Source organism: Haliotis cracherodii, unplaced genomic scaffold, assembly GCF_022045235.1.
Source record: "Haliotis cracherodii isolate W230 unplaced genomic scaffold, xgHalCrac1.p SCAF_29, whole genome shotgun sequence".
In the NCBI taxonomy this organism is placed as follows: Eukaryota; Metazoa; Mollusca; class Gastropoda; order Lepetellida; family Haliotidae; genus Haliotis; species Haliotis cracherodii.
This window is the reverse complement of record NW_027266285.1, coordinates 3,153,120-3,171,514: the sequence shown is the minus strand read 5'-3', so window position 1 is coordinate 3,171,514 and position 18,395 is coordinate 3,153,120. Positions and strand designations below refer to the sequence as shown.

Below are 18,395 nucleotides of genomic sequence, written 5' to 3'. Positions count from 1 at the left end.
GTCCCTCCTCTTATTTATACATTTGAAACTTCACGCTAAAGCACTTGGTTCCAAATTAAAATAAGAGGTATCGACTCAACAGTGGGACTACAACAAGTTTCAAAACACAGTAGGTTTATCTCCTTAATAAACCATGAAATATGACTGTTGTTCATATGACACCTGACAACATCAATAAATGCTGAACTGAATGCATGGTTTGTGAATGTAACTAATCGAGGCTATGCCATGACACCTGACAACATCAATAAACACTGAACTGAATGCATGGTTTGTGAATGTAACTAATCGAGGCTGTGCCACGACACCTGACAACATCAATAAATGCTTAACTGAATGCATGGTTTGTGAATGTAACTTATCGAGGCTGTGCCACGCCACCAAGTGCTTGATAACCTGCACATGTCAGCATGTGTATGTCATGACCATCTGTCAACTGTCCCGGCCAGCGTTTAGAATAAAAAACATCAGGACTCAAAGACTTCAGAAGCTGCAGGCCCTGACTAAACTCTTTAGGTCTTCATTTACAAAACTGCAGCTTATTGTGACAAATACACCTGTATATTTATTGCAGGTCATAAAGACCCATACGACTGTTTAACCAGGGGCCAGACATGAAATCTACCTGCCATGGCCTAAGGACGAGTGCTTATTATGAAGACTGGCCTGGCATGGTTTCTGGTTTAGAATACTGGTCATAAGAGGTGACCAAATAGATCATGTTTTTAGACTCAGTGACTTGTTTGATAGCGTGTCTTCATACCCTGATGGTGTGGATCATTGCTCACAATATCAATCACTGGATTTTCTGGACAAAACTTGATTATTGTGGGCCACTGTCATATAGTTCAACAAAAAACATACACAAACACATCAGTCATCTGTTTAACAATTTACATTTCATTCATTGAGTAACTTACTTATTTTCCATTTCAGACTGAATCCTATGATAAAGAGTTCCTGGTGTGGAGATGAGTAAGACGATCACTAGGATAACCCTCCTGACATTGCTCAACATTTCATCAATTTAGCTGAAGGTTTAATTTGAACTGCACATGGGGTCCTGGTATATTACTCTGGCTGGAGAGACAGAAGTGTTATTGCTGCCAGATCTCAGTTGGCATTACTGATAGTCTGTGTTTATTGTTGTTTCTGACCACAAGTATTTTAGAGGATGGCAGAACATTACAGCATCTTCAATGTAGATGATGTTAACTGTTCTACATGTTGACCTGATGTTAACTGTTCTACATGTTGACCTGATGTTTACACTGTTCCACATGCATGACACAATGTTCCTCTGTTCCCCATGCATGACACAATGTTACACTGTTCCCCATGCACGAAACAATGTTACACTGTTCCACATGCATGACACAATGTTACTCTGTTCCACATGCATGACAAAATGTTACACTGTTCCCCATGCACGAAACAATGTTACACTGTTCCCCATGCACGAAACAATGTTACTCTGTTCCACATGCATGACACAATGTTACACTGTTCCCCATGCACGAAACAATGTTACACTGTTCCACATGCATGACACAATGTTCCACTGTTCCCCGTGCATGACACAATAACACTGTTCCACATGCACGACACAATGATAACACTGTTCCACATGCATGACACAATGTTCCCCTTCTACATGCATGACACACTGTTTCACATGCATGACACAATGATAACACTGTTCCACATGCATAACACAATAATACTGTTCCACATACATGACACAATGTTCCACTGTTCCACATGCATGACACAATGATAACACTGTTCCACATGCATGACACAATGTTCCACATGCATAACACAATGATAACACTGCTCCACATGCACGACACAATGATAACACTGTTTCATATGCATGACACAATGATAACACTGTTTCACATGCATGACACAATGATAACACTGCTCCACATGCACGACACAATGATAACACTGTTTCATATGCATGACACAATGATAACACTGTTCCACATTCATGACACAATGTTAGACTGTTTCACATGCATGACACAATGTTCCACTGTTCCACTGTTCCACATGCATGAGACAATGATAACACTGTTCCACATGCATAACACAATAACACTGTTCCACATGCATGGCACAATTGTCCACTGTTCCACACGCATGACACAATGTTCCACTGTCCCACATGCATGACACAATGATAACACTGTTCCACATGCATGACACAATGATAACACTGTTCCCCATGCATGACACACTGATAACACTGTACCACATACATGACACAATGATAACACTGCTGCAGGTGCACAACACAGTGTTACACTGTTCCACATGCATAACACAATTATAACACTGCTCCACATGCATGATACAATGATAACACTGCCCTAGGTGCATGACACAATAACACTGTTGCATATGCATGACACGGAATGAGGGTCAGTGTAAATATCCAGGCTCTCAAAGTGCTCATCTTGGCATGTTTATTTTGTCAAATGCAATGATATTATCATCCCCCACCACGAAGGTCCCGTCAAGTATTGTTTTACAGAGTTATTGCCCTTGCTCCATACTTTTCAACTCAGTGCATAGTGTCTGCAATGGGGACAAGTTTTCTCAGAAACTACTGACGTTACATGAATGAAACGTTGCAAGTTTATCTAAGAGATACTTTTAAGACTGAGTTAAAAGAATTGTCCCCTCATTAATTTTTTTAGAGAGTTATGGCCCTTGCTCCGTACTTTCAAATTAAGTTCATACTGTGTGCAATGGGGACAAGTTTTCACAGAAGCTATTCAAGTTAGAGAAAGGAAAATTTAGGCACTGATGTTACCATGGTTACTGGCCACGATCTCATATGAGTTATAACATTTTCCCGTAATTATTTGTTTACAGAGTTATGACCTTTGATCCATGTTAATTTTCTTGCTGCATAGTATGTGCAATCGGAACAAGTTTAATCAGAAACTGCTGGAGTTAACTTCTCTAAGTATCTAAGTTATTTTTCAACATTTAATCAATTTTTCTGATGACAAAAAGCGGTCAACAGGGCTATCTCTTTTTGAAGCTTTATAGGACTTTTTTTAATAATTTATATTCACTACTATAAGAACAGACAAAATTCTAATGTGCCCTATGGCGGGGGATAGTGATTACGCTGTTTCTTGTCAAATAGTTTTGAAAGGTATGTTCTTTTTGTTCATGTTCAGCATGTGTTAAGGGTACAATGTGTGAAGCCCATTTCTGGTGTCCTCCGCCTTGATATTGCTGGAATATTGCTAAAAGTGTCTAAAGACAAAACTCACTCCCTCACTCACTGCAGTAATATTGGTATTTTTAACAAACCTTTATCAACAAGGAACTGACAAGTCCCTATTCTATCTTGTCTATTCTTTGTACTTTATATTAAAATACTATTTTGATATTGATTGACAGTATTGACTATTATTCAGTGTTTTGCCATCACAGTGGCTAGCTGGATAACACATGACAAGCTACAAGACATGAACTAAAATGCATGCATCTAAATGGCATTGCCTCAGCTTATTAACATCATTGACAGTTTTTCTTACCAGTATTGCCTTGTTAATTGTCTTTGACACTATATTGTGTTATTTATCCATCTATATCTGCACTAGCAATAATGGAATAAGAAATATATGCACACCAGAAACAACCTATGGTTGTTGGTTCGAATCCTGATTATGTTTCTATGTTTGTCAGCACCAAACGAGTGTTTCGCTGAAGTGGCAAACGTCGAAGACGTTCATCACATCACATCACATCACTTGCATCAAGTCTTGGGGCTTTCCTCCACCCTTAAGTTGACATGCCATGACTGGAATACTGTTAAAAGCAGCATTAAACACAACTCACTCACTCACTCACTCAAAAATCTATGAGGTGGTTGTCATTCTATTTTTACTTCTATTTTTGAACAAAGTTTCTGTGTACACTAACCATCCATAGATCTGACTGGACTATGTATGTATGGTGTATTTCTTCAAGTGAAATAAGCAGGGAACACAGTGTTTGTTTCTTCTGTAGGTATTTGGGGGCAATATAATGAGGCGGGGTCTTTGGTACTGTGGTGGGTGGGTTGCAATTCTAATAATTAATATATTGATTGGTTTAGATGATAATTCTTTCTATGGGCCATGAACCCTATTCCAGTGATACAGGGACACTTATGCAAAGGCTATTAGCAAGATGGGTGTTTCATTATATTGTTTATGCCTTTATGTTACTTGAGTTATGTACCTTCATTTTACTCAACAATGACTGGCTCATGTGCAATAAACTATTTTAGTATCATGTGTTGGATCATTATTAGCTGAGACCAGTGTTTTGTTTCTGGTTTCGGTGAGCTCTATGCAGTTCACATTGTTTTGGGGGCCATTCATTGTGCACCTAAGCAGAATAAGTTGAGGAGAGTTCTGTTGGTGGTAGTTTCAACATTTCTACTGACACACACTGTCTTGTCTTACTGCTTCTCGTATTGTGAATGGATTTCGATTTTTTCTGATGTAGTCATTTTGAAAAAAAGCATGTGGTACGTATATGATCAGATGTTCAGTTGTCTGCGCATTTTCCTTTTTGACCTTGCTTGGGGAAATGGGGGTAGCCTTGTGGTTAAAGCGTTCGCTGTTCACACCCAGGACCTTGACCTAGGATAACGCAGTCACAGGGTGAGGCCCGCATCGTTGACATTTTTCATTCCCGGTAAGATAGGAAAACGGACAAGCGTGTATTCCTGTAATGTATGAAACACATTGCTGGTGTCCCACCGACAGGATATAGCTGGACTAATGCTAACACCACCCAAATAAAACAACTCTCTTCCATGAGCTTTTCACTTCAAATACCCCAAAATAGCTTCATATTTTCGAAATCTGCTCTGAAACCTTTTGATGTATGGCGCTTACAATGTGTGTATAGAACAAGCATCTGCAGAATTGACAACCATTTGAACATGGTTATATCGTACAGCGAGTTTGTGTTGAAATACAGGAATTTTGTCGTTAATAGTGTGTCCTGTTTGTGACCTTAACTTTGGCGTAGCCCTTGAATCTAGTGATAGATTTGTGCCATCACGTGGTGGATCTCCCACCCCCTTCTGAATATGAGGTATTGAAATTGAACACAATGACGTGAAACCAAAAAAGGATACGATGCCATGCCGTATCGACGTTTCGAAAATCTATTATATGTCTTCGGAAATTGCAGTAGTCGCTTCCTCACCAGAATAGTTTTGAACTGCTCGCATCACAAACGTATCCCTGAGTCCCGTAGGACCGGCAGTTATGTGTTATTCAATGTCGTATTATAATGAGCGCAGCGCACAGACTGACTCGAACGATCTCAGTCACCTCATCATTTCTCTGTTCAAAAGAAACACTTGATCCTACGCTACGCGTTTTTAGTATAGATCTACGGTTAATTGAGTACTGATACACTGAAAATGTATCCCCGTTGGGATTATTTGCGCAATGAAAGATTTCCTTACACAGTATTCGTAATAGAGTTGAGTTAATTGGGGTCTTCAAGCTACAATGGCTTCTTGGGGGAGCGAAACTAAAATGAGGCCCCACGGGGATGCGCGGGGAGAAAGTAGCCCCTGCGCTTGGTAAGAGTTGATTGAACTTGTGATTGGGAGTGGGCCCTGGTGTGGTTCAGCGTGTCCCGACTCCATCGCTCATGCTAACAACCACTGGTTTGTGTACTTCAGACTTGATAAGTTACAGGTCGCTTACTAACCGCTCGTGACTTAAACGGTGCCAAACCCGCTGATGGAAAATTAGTTTCGGATATTTCAAACGAAACAGTAAATGTTTACACATTGGAAGTGAAGGCACTTAGGATGTTACAAAGTTAATATGCAATTGCCCCCAATTTCCGAAGTAATGGCATATGAACCTAATACATAACGTCCCCTTGTCACGCGAATCCGGGTAAGAATACGTCCCAGTGATGGTTCGGTTGGTCAAGCTCGGTGACTTGGTTGATTGCGTGTCGTCGTACCACGATCGTTTGGGACGTTGCTCATGATATCAATCACTGGATTGTAACTAGTCAGACCGCCGTTATATAGCTGAAATATTGCGGCGTTACACAACAAGTATTACAGCCACATGCAACAGTTCGTTTTGCTGTCAGTCCTTTACCACGTTTGTATCTCTGTGTGCCAGTGCGCGTCAATGTCAAATACATGCAATGCCAAATACATCGCGCCAGTACCAGTACCCCATGCCACCCGATGGAGCAAGTGCAGTGGGGATTTATTGTGGACCTAACCCCGCGGACAGATGTGCGAAAACTAAATTACACGCATTCTCATTATCGAAACGATTATAACATATGGTGAACGTTAAATGAAGAACTCCGTCATTCCACCTTCCACAATAACTATTAACATTGGAATGTCATTTAGGAGATAAACATACTAGCTGTGTTTTCAATGTAGAGCTAGGTTACCTAGACTGAAGCGCTAAATTGAAGTTGGAACCTAACGCGAAGCATTAAAAACACCGTATGTTTATCTCCATTCTACCATGACTAAATAAAACACGAACTCTTTGGTGTTAGCAAATATATTGAGTGAAGCGGCATGGGTTGAGTCCAGTGTTTCGAGTGGGTTGTCGATGTGAATTACGGATTCACCGACAACCGTCTATGGCGCTGAATACGCTCAGGCAGTTTGTTTACGCCGTAATACTTCACTCGAACATGTGACAGCATGTAAGCACGGCAACTTGGAAAGCTAACATGAGGTGGGCACCTCTAAGGAAACCTAAGCAAGCTTTGCAAGGCTTTCGTTCTACACCGAACGTCACCATTATAACGTCATATCGGTCATTGTGACGCAAAAGATATGACGTCACAGTCGTGTGTATATATAGAAAAGCGCCAAATTCCAAGCTCTCTGTTGTCCCCCAAACACAAAATACATTCTCTTTGACTTCTGTCGTGTTTTCCACAGGAAATATATTGCCAAACATCCTTTGAACTTTGTAGTAACCGTATCTTTGCATTTTGTTACCTATAATTGTAGGTATAATTATTTAAATACGCAATGACTGAAAAAAAGTACTATTCTATGAATATTAGCTTCCGCGGTGATGCGGCCGTCAAACCAGCAGTTTCAATCAGAGGGAGTTTAGTGTGATTTTAATAGCCTCTGACTGACCCATCAGAATCCTCATGATATTTAATCACAGGATTGTCTGGTCCAGATTCGATTATTTACAGTCCGCCGTCATATAGCTGAGTGTGGCGTTAAACAACTAACAAACAAACACAACAAAATAAAGACCTAGAATGAAATTGGGCAACAGACGGTGGAGCCGAAATTGTATTTCATTTTGGCGCAGTAAGATAAATGCCTAACAGTTCTATTTATAATGGCATTTCCATTTTAACAATGCATTTGGAACTGCATCTGTCAACGTGAAGCTGAGCAACCGACGCCATTACTTTTTCTTGAGATGAACTGTTTACATCTGTCTGATGTCATAGTCTCTGCGTGCTACCGAAAACGAAAATTTTGAAGTCGGTAACTGTCGGGCAAGTCTGTCGGATGTATACACGTTCCTGTATATTTGTGAACAGATGTGGCTGCAAAGATGGCCTATAAACTGCATGACCACTGGGACACATGCTCCATCTAACCAAGCCGGACTCCAGCGTCCTGTCAATCTGGTTAGGCGCGAGAAACAACATCAAAATAATAAATAATGTATTTCTGTGGGCGGTAGACGGTCTGTCACAGGAGTAGGTCTAGCCAGAGGTGGAGCTCTTGACACCTTTTTATGTAGCACAAGACCTTCAGGTATGTATGGATTTGGTTGACTTTGTCCTCAAGGGTATTTTGTGAGGATCGGTTTACGCTGCTGTTGATAATATTCCTTCCATATGACGGAGGGACACAATGGATATGTTATACACATTGTACTCACCGACTCTCAACCCACCGACTGAAAAGGGTGTTTAGACTCTGTTTAGTTGCTTGTCAATGCACGACCAGCGGATCCTGGCAATGACTAATGGTCACAGAAACCAAATATACTCAGCAACAAAAGTTCCTGTGACACGATATTAAACAAGAACCTGATCAGAGTAGACGCACACATCTGAAAGAATTCATTTTTTCAAACACACTATGGACCAGTAAAACAAGTTTACACATTTAATGAGACAGATCTGGAGAGCGAGCAGGCCATGGGATCACATTCACGTCGTTCTGTCCAAGTGCTTGTTGAACAATCCGGCCTACATGGCAGTGTATTGGGACCGATTTCGCAGATGGGTGGTTCGAATCCAACGATCTTGGCGCATGTTCGTAACGGGGGGCCTGCCGCTCCTTGGTCGGTCTCCGACAGTGTTTGTTTGCTGCCATCGCTGCCATAACGTCCAAATGGGCCTAGCAACTTCACGCTGCGACGTCCCGACTGGAGCATACCAATGGCTCTCACGCGGTCATTTTGAGATTGGCATAGCATCTCAGTGAAACAAAATATTTTCGCATCAAACACCAGTGCTTCGGTCCAGAGTAAGTCAATTTGCCATTTGTATCACGTGCTCAGGCCAACACTGTCCCTGTGTAATACAACATGAGTAGAGGCGAACGAGCCAAATTTAATGTTGTGGTATGTTGATAATTGTTTATACACGCCACTGGGTATCACAAGTGGCAGGAATCGAACAGCAAGGCCCTTGAATACTTATCCGTCAAGGTGCTGCAACTAGTACACTATGGCAGAGTCCATAAGGCTTAGATCCCCTGCTACAGTCCACGGAACAATGTCGTGAAATAAAGCAAATGATATGTGAAACTTATGTCATGGTTTTACTTGAAAATAGGTTTCCTGTGGTTGATGCGTGGACTAAACTACAGCCTATTTATTTACGTCTAAGGCGAGTTGAGTCTAGGAACTGTGTCACCATGGGTTTTCCTCTCACATAGAGCTGACGCACTGCGATATAACTGAAATACAGGCACATTGTGATGCGATAGTTCTGCAGAACGACGCTATACAGCAATGGCACGACGGGTCGGAGATAGAGCTCCATCAGCTAAGACCCAAACGCTATGTCGCATATCGTGATATCACGTGATTGAAAATACACCTAAAAAGCGTTTAAAAATATGATAAAACATACGTATTAACATTTATATTTCTATGAATCACACATCATTAAATCGCAGCAATGTCTTCACCAACGGTTGATAGAAGGGATTTTTTCACCGGCAACCGGATGTCACTTCTTTTGCCTATAAAAATATTTTTCAACTTTCCCGTGTCATGTGAAGCATATCTGTCATCAATAAGCTGACACACTTGACCCAGCTGGCATTGTATGAAAGAGGCGAGTTCAGTGTGTGCCAGTTATGTTCTTTGGTCTTCTTGGTGGGAACAAATATATATCTCTTTTGTTTTCGATGCAAAAAGATATATTATCCCGAGAAAAATGTGCCTGAGAAATTTATCATTTTGCTATCCCTCAAAGTTGCACTTTGAATTGCATACCGGCATTGTTATAAAACTGTCGCTCCGAAAGGGCGCTTCCAATTATCGCTCTGTTGTTTCGTGAGTGAGTGAGTTGGGTTTAACGCCGTTTTTAACAGTATTCCAGTTATATCGCGGAGTGTCAGCTTAATGTGGGAGGAAAGCCCGAAGTGATGCAGGTCTCAGACGTTTACCACTTCGATTCGAACCTACAATCATTGGTTTCTGGCGTGCCCAACGGACGCAATTCTGCACGGCGAATCGCGGCGCCTTAGACGACTGGGCATCTCGTGCCCCCTTCGCAATATTGAGTTGCATGGTAGAGCCATTAAGCATTGTGTTTGACACGGTACAAACTGACATCTATGTTGTCGCGTCGTACGAGACCCGTGAACTGCTGATAGCTGCTGCTTCATTATTACATTGTATGTCGTCTAAACGAGGTTTAGTGTAATCTGAAAATTGATGTATGCTTGACATGTTATTTAAACAATACCAAGCAAAATAACCTGAGGATAAACTGTCACACACACAAACACTCATCATAAACACAGTCTACCCCAAATATATATTTTCATGTGCATACACGCTTCACGGATCAGGTTACGACGAAACAGTGTGCACAAATACTTGAACCTGACAACCTGTAGCAGTGTGCAACGCCTTATACCGAGGAGAACACCGCACCACAACATACACATTCATCCTGTTGGGTATGCAACTACGCTGAAGCGATGGAGTTGAATCGAGCTTTCCAGTTGTTGGTTACAGCTTCCTTATTCGATGTGTACACTTGTAGTGAAGATATTGTGTCTGTCGTACACAGAATGGACCGCTTTGAGAAGGAGCTGATGGCTAGCAAGGTGAACATGATCCACGTGGAAGCAAAGGTGGTAAATATCGTAGATAGTGCAAAGATATCACTGAGAGCAGAGTTGAAGGATAGCATACGGGATCAAGTGAGAGAAGTCATGTCTGAGATTCTTCAAGAAGACTCACTTCAAGACATGGTGAGGAGTCAGTTTGTCTCTGAGTTGCGGCATCTGAAACAGGGCTACCATCAGACGAAGAGACAGCTGCATCATGTCTCAAGATCACTTCAAGATTTGCAGGACGAGACAGGTGTATTTCACGATTCTGTACTAATGAAGTTGGGAGTTTGGAATCAAGATAACTCGAATGACTTAAGACTGGAAAAAGAACTCCAGAAATGTGGTGTTTACGCTGCCGATCTCAAGGCCGAAAATGAGCGGTTTGTAGAATTGAATAAGACATGTCAGTCCGAAGTATCACGACTGAAAACAGCTCTTGCTGTTCCAACCTCTACCACAGGAAGAGAATATTTCCAGTCTTCCCCCAGGGGACCTCTACCGACAACGTCAATGATGACACCGAAGCCGGAGGAGAGGAAAAGTCGGATCCTGATTGCTCCACGCTGGTCAGGCACCCAGCACCAGTTCCGTCAGCTCAACCTCGATAGGAACTCTGTTAATGCCTATCAGTTTCACAACAAGGAACACATTGAAGCTGTTGCCTATGTAGGAAGGACAAAGAAAGTTCTAATTGGGTTTTATGGTCCTGCTATTATTGTATCATCTACCCTGGATACAAGTCACGTGACGGTGCTCAGAGAAGGCGTAGAGACATATGGCATGGCAGTGGATGAAGAACGGGACATTGTGTTTATGACTACATTCAGGCCTAAATACACAATCAGCCGCATGTCTACCCAGGGAAGAGACTACAGTGCCATCATCGATTTAAACAAATACGGGACTTGGCCAAGTGGAATTACACTGGACATAAAACGGAAGAAGATATATGCGTGTAACGGAAAAACAATGTTCATCGTGACATATGATGGTCAAGGTCTGGCAACATTAGCCACAGGAAGCAACATGTATGCTGTTGTCATGGATCAGATAGCCGGCGTGTTGTATTATAACACTGAGAGGAAACTGATGAAGATGACAGTGTCCAGCAATATGAGTACGGTTGTGGCCACCCTGGACGTTATCCCCTGGAACACGAGACTGTACAGGGGCACCATCTACTACAGCAGCTACAGTGGTACATCTGTAAACTCTGCTTCTGTAGGCGCTGTTGATGTGACATATAACACTGTAGCATATCGTCTACATTCAATATCCATGAAGGCCATCAGGGGTTTTCTTATTTGTCTGGTTCCTTGACATAGTAATGCCGACATTTGACATGGAGAACTACTCGTATTTCGTTCATTATCCATTTAATGTTTCGATAATCCGTTAAATGCTTTTTCAGTGATTTGATATAACATTATAATAATGATGATTTGCGGCTTCATTAAATAGGAAAACATTCGGTGTTTCTTTTTCAGATGTGAGTTATATTTTGTGTTCGATGCCCCTAGAATTCATTTGGAGCCAATGTTGTTAGCTGGAGGTTTAGAAAGACAACATTTCATTAATACAATTAAAACAAATATAAACCGTGACAATTTACACACCTTCATATAGTCCTGATATTCGCGCTTGTCACCTCTTTTTTAGCGTTCTATTCCCTTACCCTCATGTGAAATATTGCCAAAAGCGGCGTAAAACCATACTCACTCACCTACTCACTCATTACATAAGAGTTTCATTTAACAACATTGTGTCCTGAAAAATTACATTTATTATCGTGACAAGTGACAAGTATATATAAGTGACAAGTATATATATGTCACTGTTTATTCTACACTAATCTAGGAGCGGTTCGCTCGTCGCACCGAAGACCCGGGTTCGATTATCGACATCGGAACAATGTATGAAGCCCATTTCTGGTGTCCCCCGCCGTGATATTGCTGGAATATTGCTAAAAGCGGCGTAAAACCATACTCCCTCACTCACTCACTCACTCACTCACTCACTCTACACTAATTTACACCCATATACGTTGATACATTTGCACCAATGGCACCTGTAAGACCAAACCCTATTCTCAGGTGTGCTCTGTACAGTGAACTCGCTTTTCAGTTAAATCAACTGTTTTAACATCAGTGTGTGAATGTTGTCAGCAATTGTACAGCTATTTATGACAAAGGCCTTTAAATTGTCGAGTCTGAAAAGCATGAGCATTGATCCCCGCCCTCGGTCCACGATGTGACGCAATTAGCCGTGCCTCAACACCCGATCCCCATTGGAGGCGCACCCGGGATCAACCCAACCATGAACAACAACATTATATAAACAATTTACAAGTGGTGACATGGATTTAAACAAATGTTTGTGCTTTTATGTTTCAATGAACCCGAAAACCAACAGGCCACTCCCACAAGAGGACTATTTTAGTCGGCTGTATTGCATCAGTGCGCGGAACGAGGTCACTGATTTCGTTTCAATGTGTATAGTTAATAGAATAATGATAAACCAGTCTGTGAAGTTATTATTATCGACCTATTTATGATTAAGAAATGCCTTAATATATTGATTCGGTTTATGGCGGTGTAAACGTACAAGAGGCCCATAGGACCTGTATCGCTCACCTGGATATTTACGCAATCATTACAAAATATACATATGCACTGAATCCCTGGGTGTGTGGCAAGACCCCAAGGTCAATTCTAATATCATCATTGTGTTTGTCTCTTTATGCCAAGCAATTGTGTATATGGTTATGGGGTGGGGATCTCAACTGTTTCAAAGTTATGACCCAGGGGTTAAGCCTCCAGGGGTGGAGCAAGACCCCCCGGACCATCCTGGTAGCATATATGCATTCCTCTCATTATACACTGGTCAGCAATTGTACCCATGGTTATACGGTGGGGATCTCGGCCCCTCCATTTCTCCAATTTGATTTCCCACCATTGGAGAATGCTATGGTTGATATCTATCTCTTAGTTCAAGAGAAGAAGTCGTTTAAAACAATAACGCCAAATAACCCCTATTTGCCACATGCTTCCAGTCAAATTTCGTTAATTTCCAATTTGTGGTACAGAAGGAGAAGTCGTTTGAAAAAAAAACGGTTGACGTACGTACGACGGACGCCACGGTATGCCATAAGCTCACCTTGGTCCTTCGGACCAGGCGAGCTAAAAATTAGGTATGTACATTTTGCTTAAATCAATCCTCACAGTGTGGGCACCGTTTGTACGTTTATACCCCCACAAACACAAGCTATATTGACGTCAATACTTAAATAAATACGTGTAGCTGATCATAATGGTACAATCACTTTTTACGGGTAAACTTGCTAACTGTGGTAAAAATGTTAACTGCAACATACCACTCTTTGCATGACGAGGAAAACCTCGAACATGTCTGTGGATCGTGCTGAATAAACATAATTATATGAGGATACTTCATAAATATATGTAGGATTTGTTTCCGTTGCTTTGTACTGAACCAAATTAAAAACTTCACAATCCTAAAATTTTAACTTTTTGACCAGTTATCATTGTGGGCCGTTATTGTGTATTTAAACAGTAATGGCCACGTATTGTCTTCAGATAACACCCGTTTTTGTGCAGGTGAATCGATCAAAATCATGTGCACAGCACTATAGTGGCTAAAGGATTTTTTCACGTGCAACTGGTCACGTGGCCATAATACCGCACGTGTTTTCAGCCATACTTGTTAGCAGTCATTAACAAAAAAAAAAGAAAAACACAAGAAAACAAAAGTCTGTACGGCCATTTGTCATGCTACGCCTTTCAAATGTGCAACGTGAACGTGCCATCGGCATGTTGCAGACGTTAACGTCCGTAGCTGAAGTCGCAAGGACGATGGGTTGTAGTCGACGGACCGTTTATGATTAACAGACGCGTCAACAGCAAACGGGTACCGCCGCTGATCGCCCTCGGCCAGGTCGACCACGTGTGACGTCACATGCAGAGGATCGTCAGATTGTCTTACGTCACCTTCGTAACCGATTTTTGACGGCTACATCAACCAGAAATGAACTGTTTAGGGGTAGACTGAGTGCGCAAACTGTTCGACACAGTCTGAGAACTGCTTACCTTCAAGCACGACGGCCATACTGCGGGCCGATTCTGACTCAATTACACAGACGTCAACGTCAATTGTGGGCACAGCGACACTTACGATGAACTCAGAGGAATTGGAATCAAGTCGTCTTCAGTGAATGAATCCCGATTAAATCTTCGATTTGCTGATGGTAGGGCGAGGGTGTGGAGGCGCCGTCATGAACGTTACGCCCAGTGTTGTGTACAGGAAGTTGACAGATTTCGAGGCGGAAGTGTCATGGTGTGGGGTGCTTTCTGTCGCAATGCACGTTCCAGGCTTCTTGTCATCCGTGGCAACCTCAACCCTGCTGCTCAGCGCGACCAGGTACTGGCACCAGAACTTCTGCCTTTTATGACAGCACATGGACCCAGTTTGATCTTCCAACACGCCAATGACAATGCCAGACCCCACACAGCAATTTTGACAAGGAATTTCCTTCAGAATGCGGGAGTCAACGTTATGGACTGGCCGTCAAGGTCTCCCGACCTCAATCCCATCGGACACGTCTGGGATGCTCTTGCAGAAGTCTGCGCACTCTCCAGAACCAACCACAGAATTTGCAAGATCTTGGCACCATTTTGCAGCAACAATGGCGTCGTCTTCCCAATCACGTGTTCACAAGCATCACAAGGTCCATGCGGAGGTTTTTTGTGGCAGTTGTCAACGCACATGGTGGCCATACACGCTACTGAACTTGTGTGCCATCAGATCCTCGTGCTTGGGACTTACGATTTAAACTGTTGATGTTATTACCGAATACAGCAGGTGCTTGGAACAGATTATGGTTACCAACGTTAATTAAAATCCTTCTTTGGACATTAATGATTAAAAATTACCTTCTCTGATACATTTGTCCGTTGTATATCATATATGGGATTACTTTTAATAATGTGAAGTTTTTAATTTGACTCAGTATATATTGAAGGGCGAAAATCCTCCATCCTGTGTCCCTTGTGATGAAAGGTTCACTGTCAAGCATGTCTTTTCTATCGCAAGGGATAACTTTTATCATTCAACTTAATTAAAGGATCTTTTTACGAATGTCGGTGTTCGTTTAATTCTTGCCTTTTAAAGAGACACTGAATTATTTGATAAATTTTGAATTATTTTAGAAGAGTGTAATATTTTTCATCAACGGATGTTATTGAAGGCAGGGACACCCAGGGGGTTAAAGTAGTGTAAAATTATTGTCCGTGAGTCCATCCATACTGAAGTATATAATATTGACTTGTGTTTTATTTCCCTGATTGTATATAGTTTGTTTTTTAATATTGGTTAGCACTACATACAACCACTGGTGACCAAAATGAGGGCATAAATCATGCAGGAAGCAAAAGCACTGTAAGTCCCCATGATCCCCAGTTGGGTGGTCTAGCTTTGATTGCCAGTCGTCTATAGCCTGGTTTTTAATTTATATTAACTAATTGACTGAACAATTCTTTGTTTTCATATAGACCAGGTTTGTTTTATAACTAAACTGTGATATTTACCTTACTGTTTTACTGTCCTTTGTCGACATGAATTTTATTATAATCAACTTGTTCTCATCGCGATATGGCTGCCATATTGCCGATGCGATGTTAAGTTATAACTCACTCACCCACATTGTTGTCAGTAACGCACCAGGTTCAGGGCCATCATGGTCCGTGACTTCACACATCTCTGTCCACGGCTGCAGGTCCCACTAAATCACCACTGCTCGTGTTCCCCGGGGAGGTCTGGCTTGCTGGTAATGACGTTTCTGTAGGTCGGCTTTAAGTGGAGTAGTGGTTGTCGGTGGCCTGTTAGTTATAGGGGACCTGGGGATACTGACACACGACATGAACGGGCAACTGTCCTATTGGAGTATCTGTCCACACAGTTGAATCTATTGGTAGAACCATTATTCAGATGTCCCAATCGATTTCTGTTAAGAGACCTTTTTGTAGTAGAGTTCCCGCGTATTATACAGACGTCCTCGGCTTCTGTCCATGTAGGAAACTATTTATCCATGACTTCATCTAATTTTATCGCATCCGACAGTGCTATTAACATCATGGTCTAGTTCATGTCGCGTGAGTCAGTAGTGAAGTGTCTCTCGCACTTGCAGCAAGGGATGGAGCTGTGCTCATGTGATAGGCGTACTGAATACAATCACATTCAGGCAGTGATGCAGGCATGAGGTCAAAACCAAGCCACTGTCTCCACTGCATCATAGGTGGAGCAAGTTGATGTGAAACATATACATGTGAGTCCAAATTGACAGACCAATCCCCGACTACAAATGACACATCGGAGGTCCAAATGTCTCTAGTCAGCATGTGTCTCTTGTGCTCTTCTGGTTATTTTCAGTTTCGTCACCAAGGGCGTCTTGTTAACGATGCGTGACGTCTTGCAGTTTTCCATTATTAAGGAGAAATAGTGAATCAGCAGACCCGAACCAATATCATTTCCCCCTTCCGCCCCGGGGGCACAGGTGGCCCAGTCGTCTAAGGCGCCGCGATTCGCTGTACAGAGTTGCGTCCCTTGGGCACGCCAGAAACCTATTATTTTGGGTTCGAATCCCGGTTCGCCCCGATTATGTTTCTAGGTTTGTCAGCACCATACCAGTCTACCAAGCTGCGCCAAGCACTTAAGCCTGCTAACAGAAAATAACGTCACACCCCTATCCCAATCACGGCTGCAGCAAACACATATATTTTACCGGTCTTTACTTATTATACCCTAGGTGCTTGTAAGACCCACATGAATGCGGTGTTATGTAGTTATTAGTACACTAGCCGATACAAGGGTGGTTGAAAAGTTTTGATCTCAACAATGAAAGATGTATAGTATACCCTTTACAGTGTCCATGTATTACGTACAATACTTCCCATGCTTACAGGTATGGAAACCGCGATACTGCCATCAAGTATCATCAAGTACTGCCATCCATGCGAACATGGTGTCAACGTAAGGCATGGTGCTCCTTACTTTGCCACTGTTCGGTGGAGTGGAAGGGACAGCCTCAAAGATGATCCAAGATCACGAAGATCTTCAACTGCCTCCACTGAGGAAATAAATTAAAACAATATATGACACGCCTCGACTCGCCACACTTTAAACAGCCAATACAGTAGACGTCTCTCATTAGAGAGTTGAGAACATTGAGGAATAAATAGGGCATGACACAGGTTTGGGTTCGTTGGATTCCAAGGCTTCTGGCGCCTGATCAGAAACGCTTCAGGTTCATCATCTCTCGCGAGAATGTACGTTGTGTCGAAACAGAGAAAGCAAATTCTGTTGTAATCATGGATGAGTATCAGTCAGCGACTAAAGAACTGTAAAGGCAGTGGAAACATCTGATGTCTCCCCCGCAAAGAAGGCAAAATCTGTTCAATCAGCTGGCAAGGTAATCTGGAATTCCAAAGGAACCCTTACCTTGGACTGTCTTCCGAAATATCAAACCAATGACCAAAACCATCAATCTACGCAGATGCACTTAGAGAATATCAAGGGTAAACGTCGTGGAAAACTCACTAAAAGTGTGTTACACAAGTCTGTTGTCGCCATGGCTGCAATGCATGCACCGCCTCCGTGGTCTGAAGGCAGAACGTATGCCGCGTCATACCAAAGTACGTTACAAGGTTACGGTACTGGTTATTATCTGCCTGGCGCTCGGCATTAAGGGGCTTAAACAAGTACTTGTCGGCTCGGAGTCCGTGTACTGTGTCTGAGTGGGGTATTCGTGTTCAACTGAGGCATGGCATCTCAGTGGGCTAGCACTATAAAGTCGGCATCAGTCCGGACTAGTACGGAGAGAGATTTCCATCCAGAACTGTTTGGCAAGGATTATACAAATGTTGATGATGTCATTTCTGCTGTGGAGGGCGTTGTTCAGACATAATAACACCATTATAAATATCAGGTCGCGTTTGATATCTCTATGAAGACG

General features: G+C 42.2%; 2 protein-coding genes across 5 annotated transcripts in view; both read left to right on the top strand.

Annotated features, from left to right (window-relative positions):
- LOC139473473 (protein arginine N-methyltransferase 2-like) overlaps positions 1 to 4,305 on the top strand; it is a 29,870-nt gene extending 25,565 nt beyond the window's left edge. For all 4 annotated transcript variants that reach the window (XM_071256070.1, XM_071256069.1, XM_071256067.1 and 1 more), the window contains one exon: positions 937 to 4,305. In XM_071256070.1, the coding sequence (XP_071112171.1) occupies positions 937 to 975 (39 nt within the window). In that variant the 3' untranslated portion in view covers positions 976 to 4,305. The remainder of the gene's footprint in view (positions 1 to 936) is intronic.
- A 5,926-nt stretch (positions 4,306 to 10,231) lies between these two features.
- On the top strand, positions 10,232 to 11,689 carry LOC139473432 (uncharacterized). Its single transcript, XM_071256003.1, has one exon. It carries the CDS (start codon positions 10,232 to 10,234, stop codon positions 11,687 to 11,689), a length of 1,458 nt encoding a protein of 485 aa, XP_071112104.1.
- Positions 11,690 to 18,395: the final 6,706 nt, after the last annotated feature.

Excerpts from the sequence above, each read along its gene's own strand:
- LOC139473432 (XM_071256003.1), top strand. The coding sequence starts at position 10,232 with ATGGAGTTGAATCGAGCTTTCCAGTTGTTGGTTACAGCTTCCTTATTC.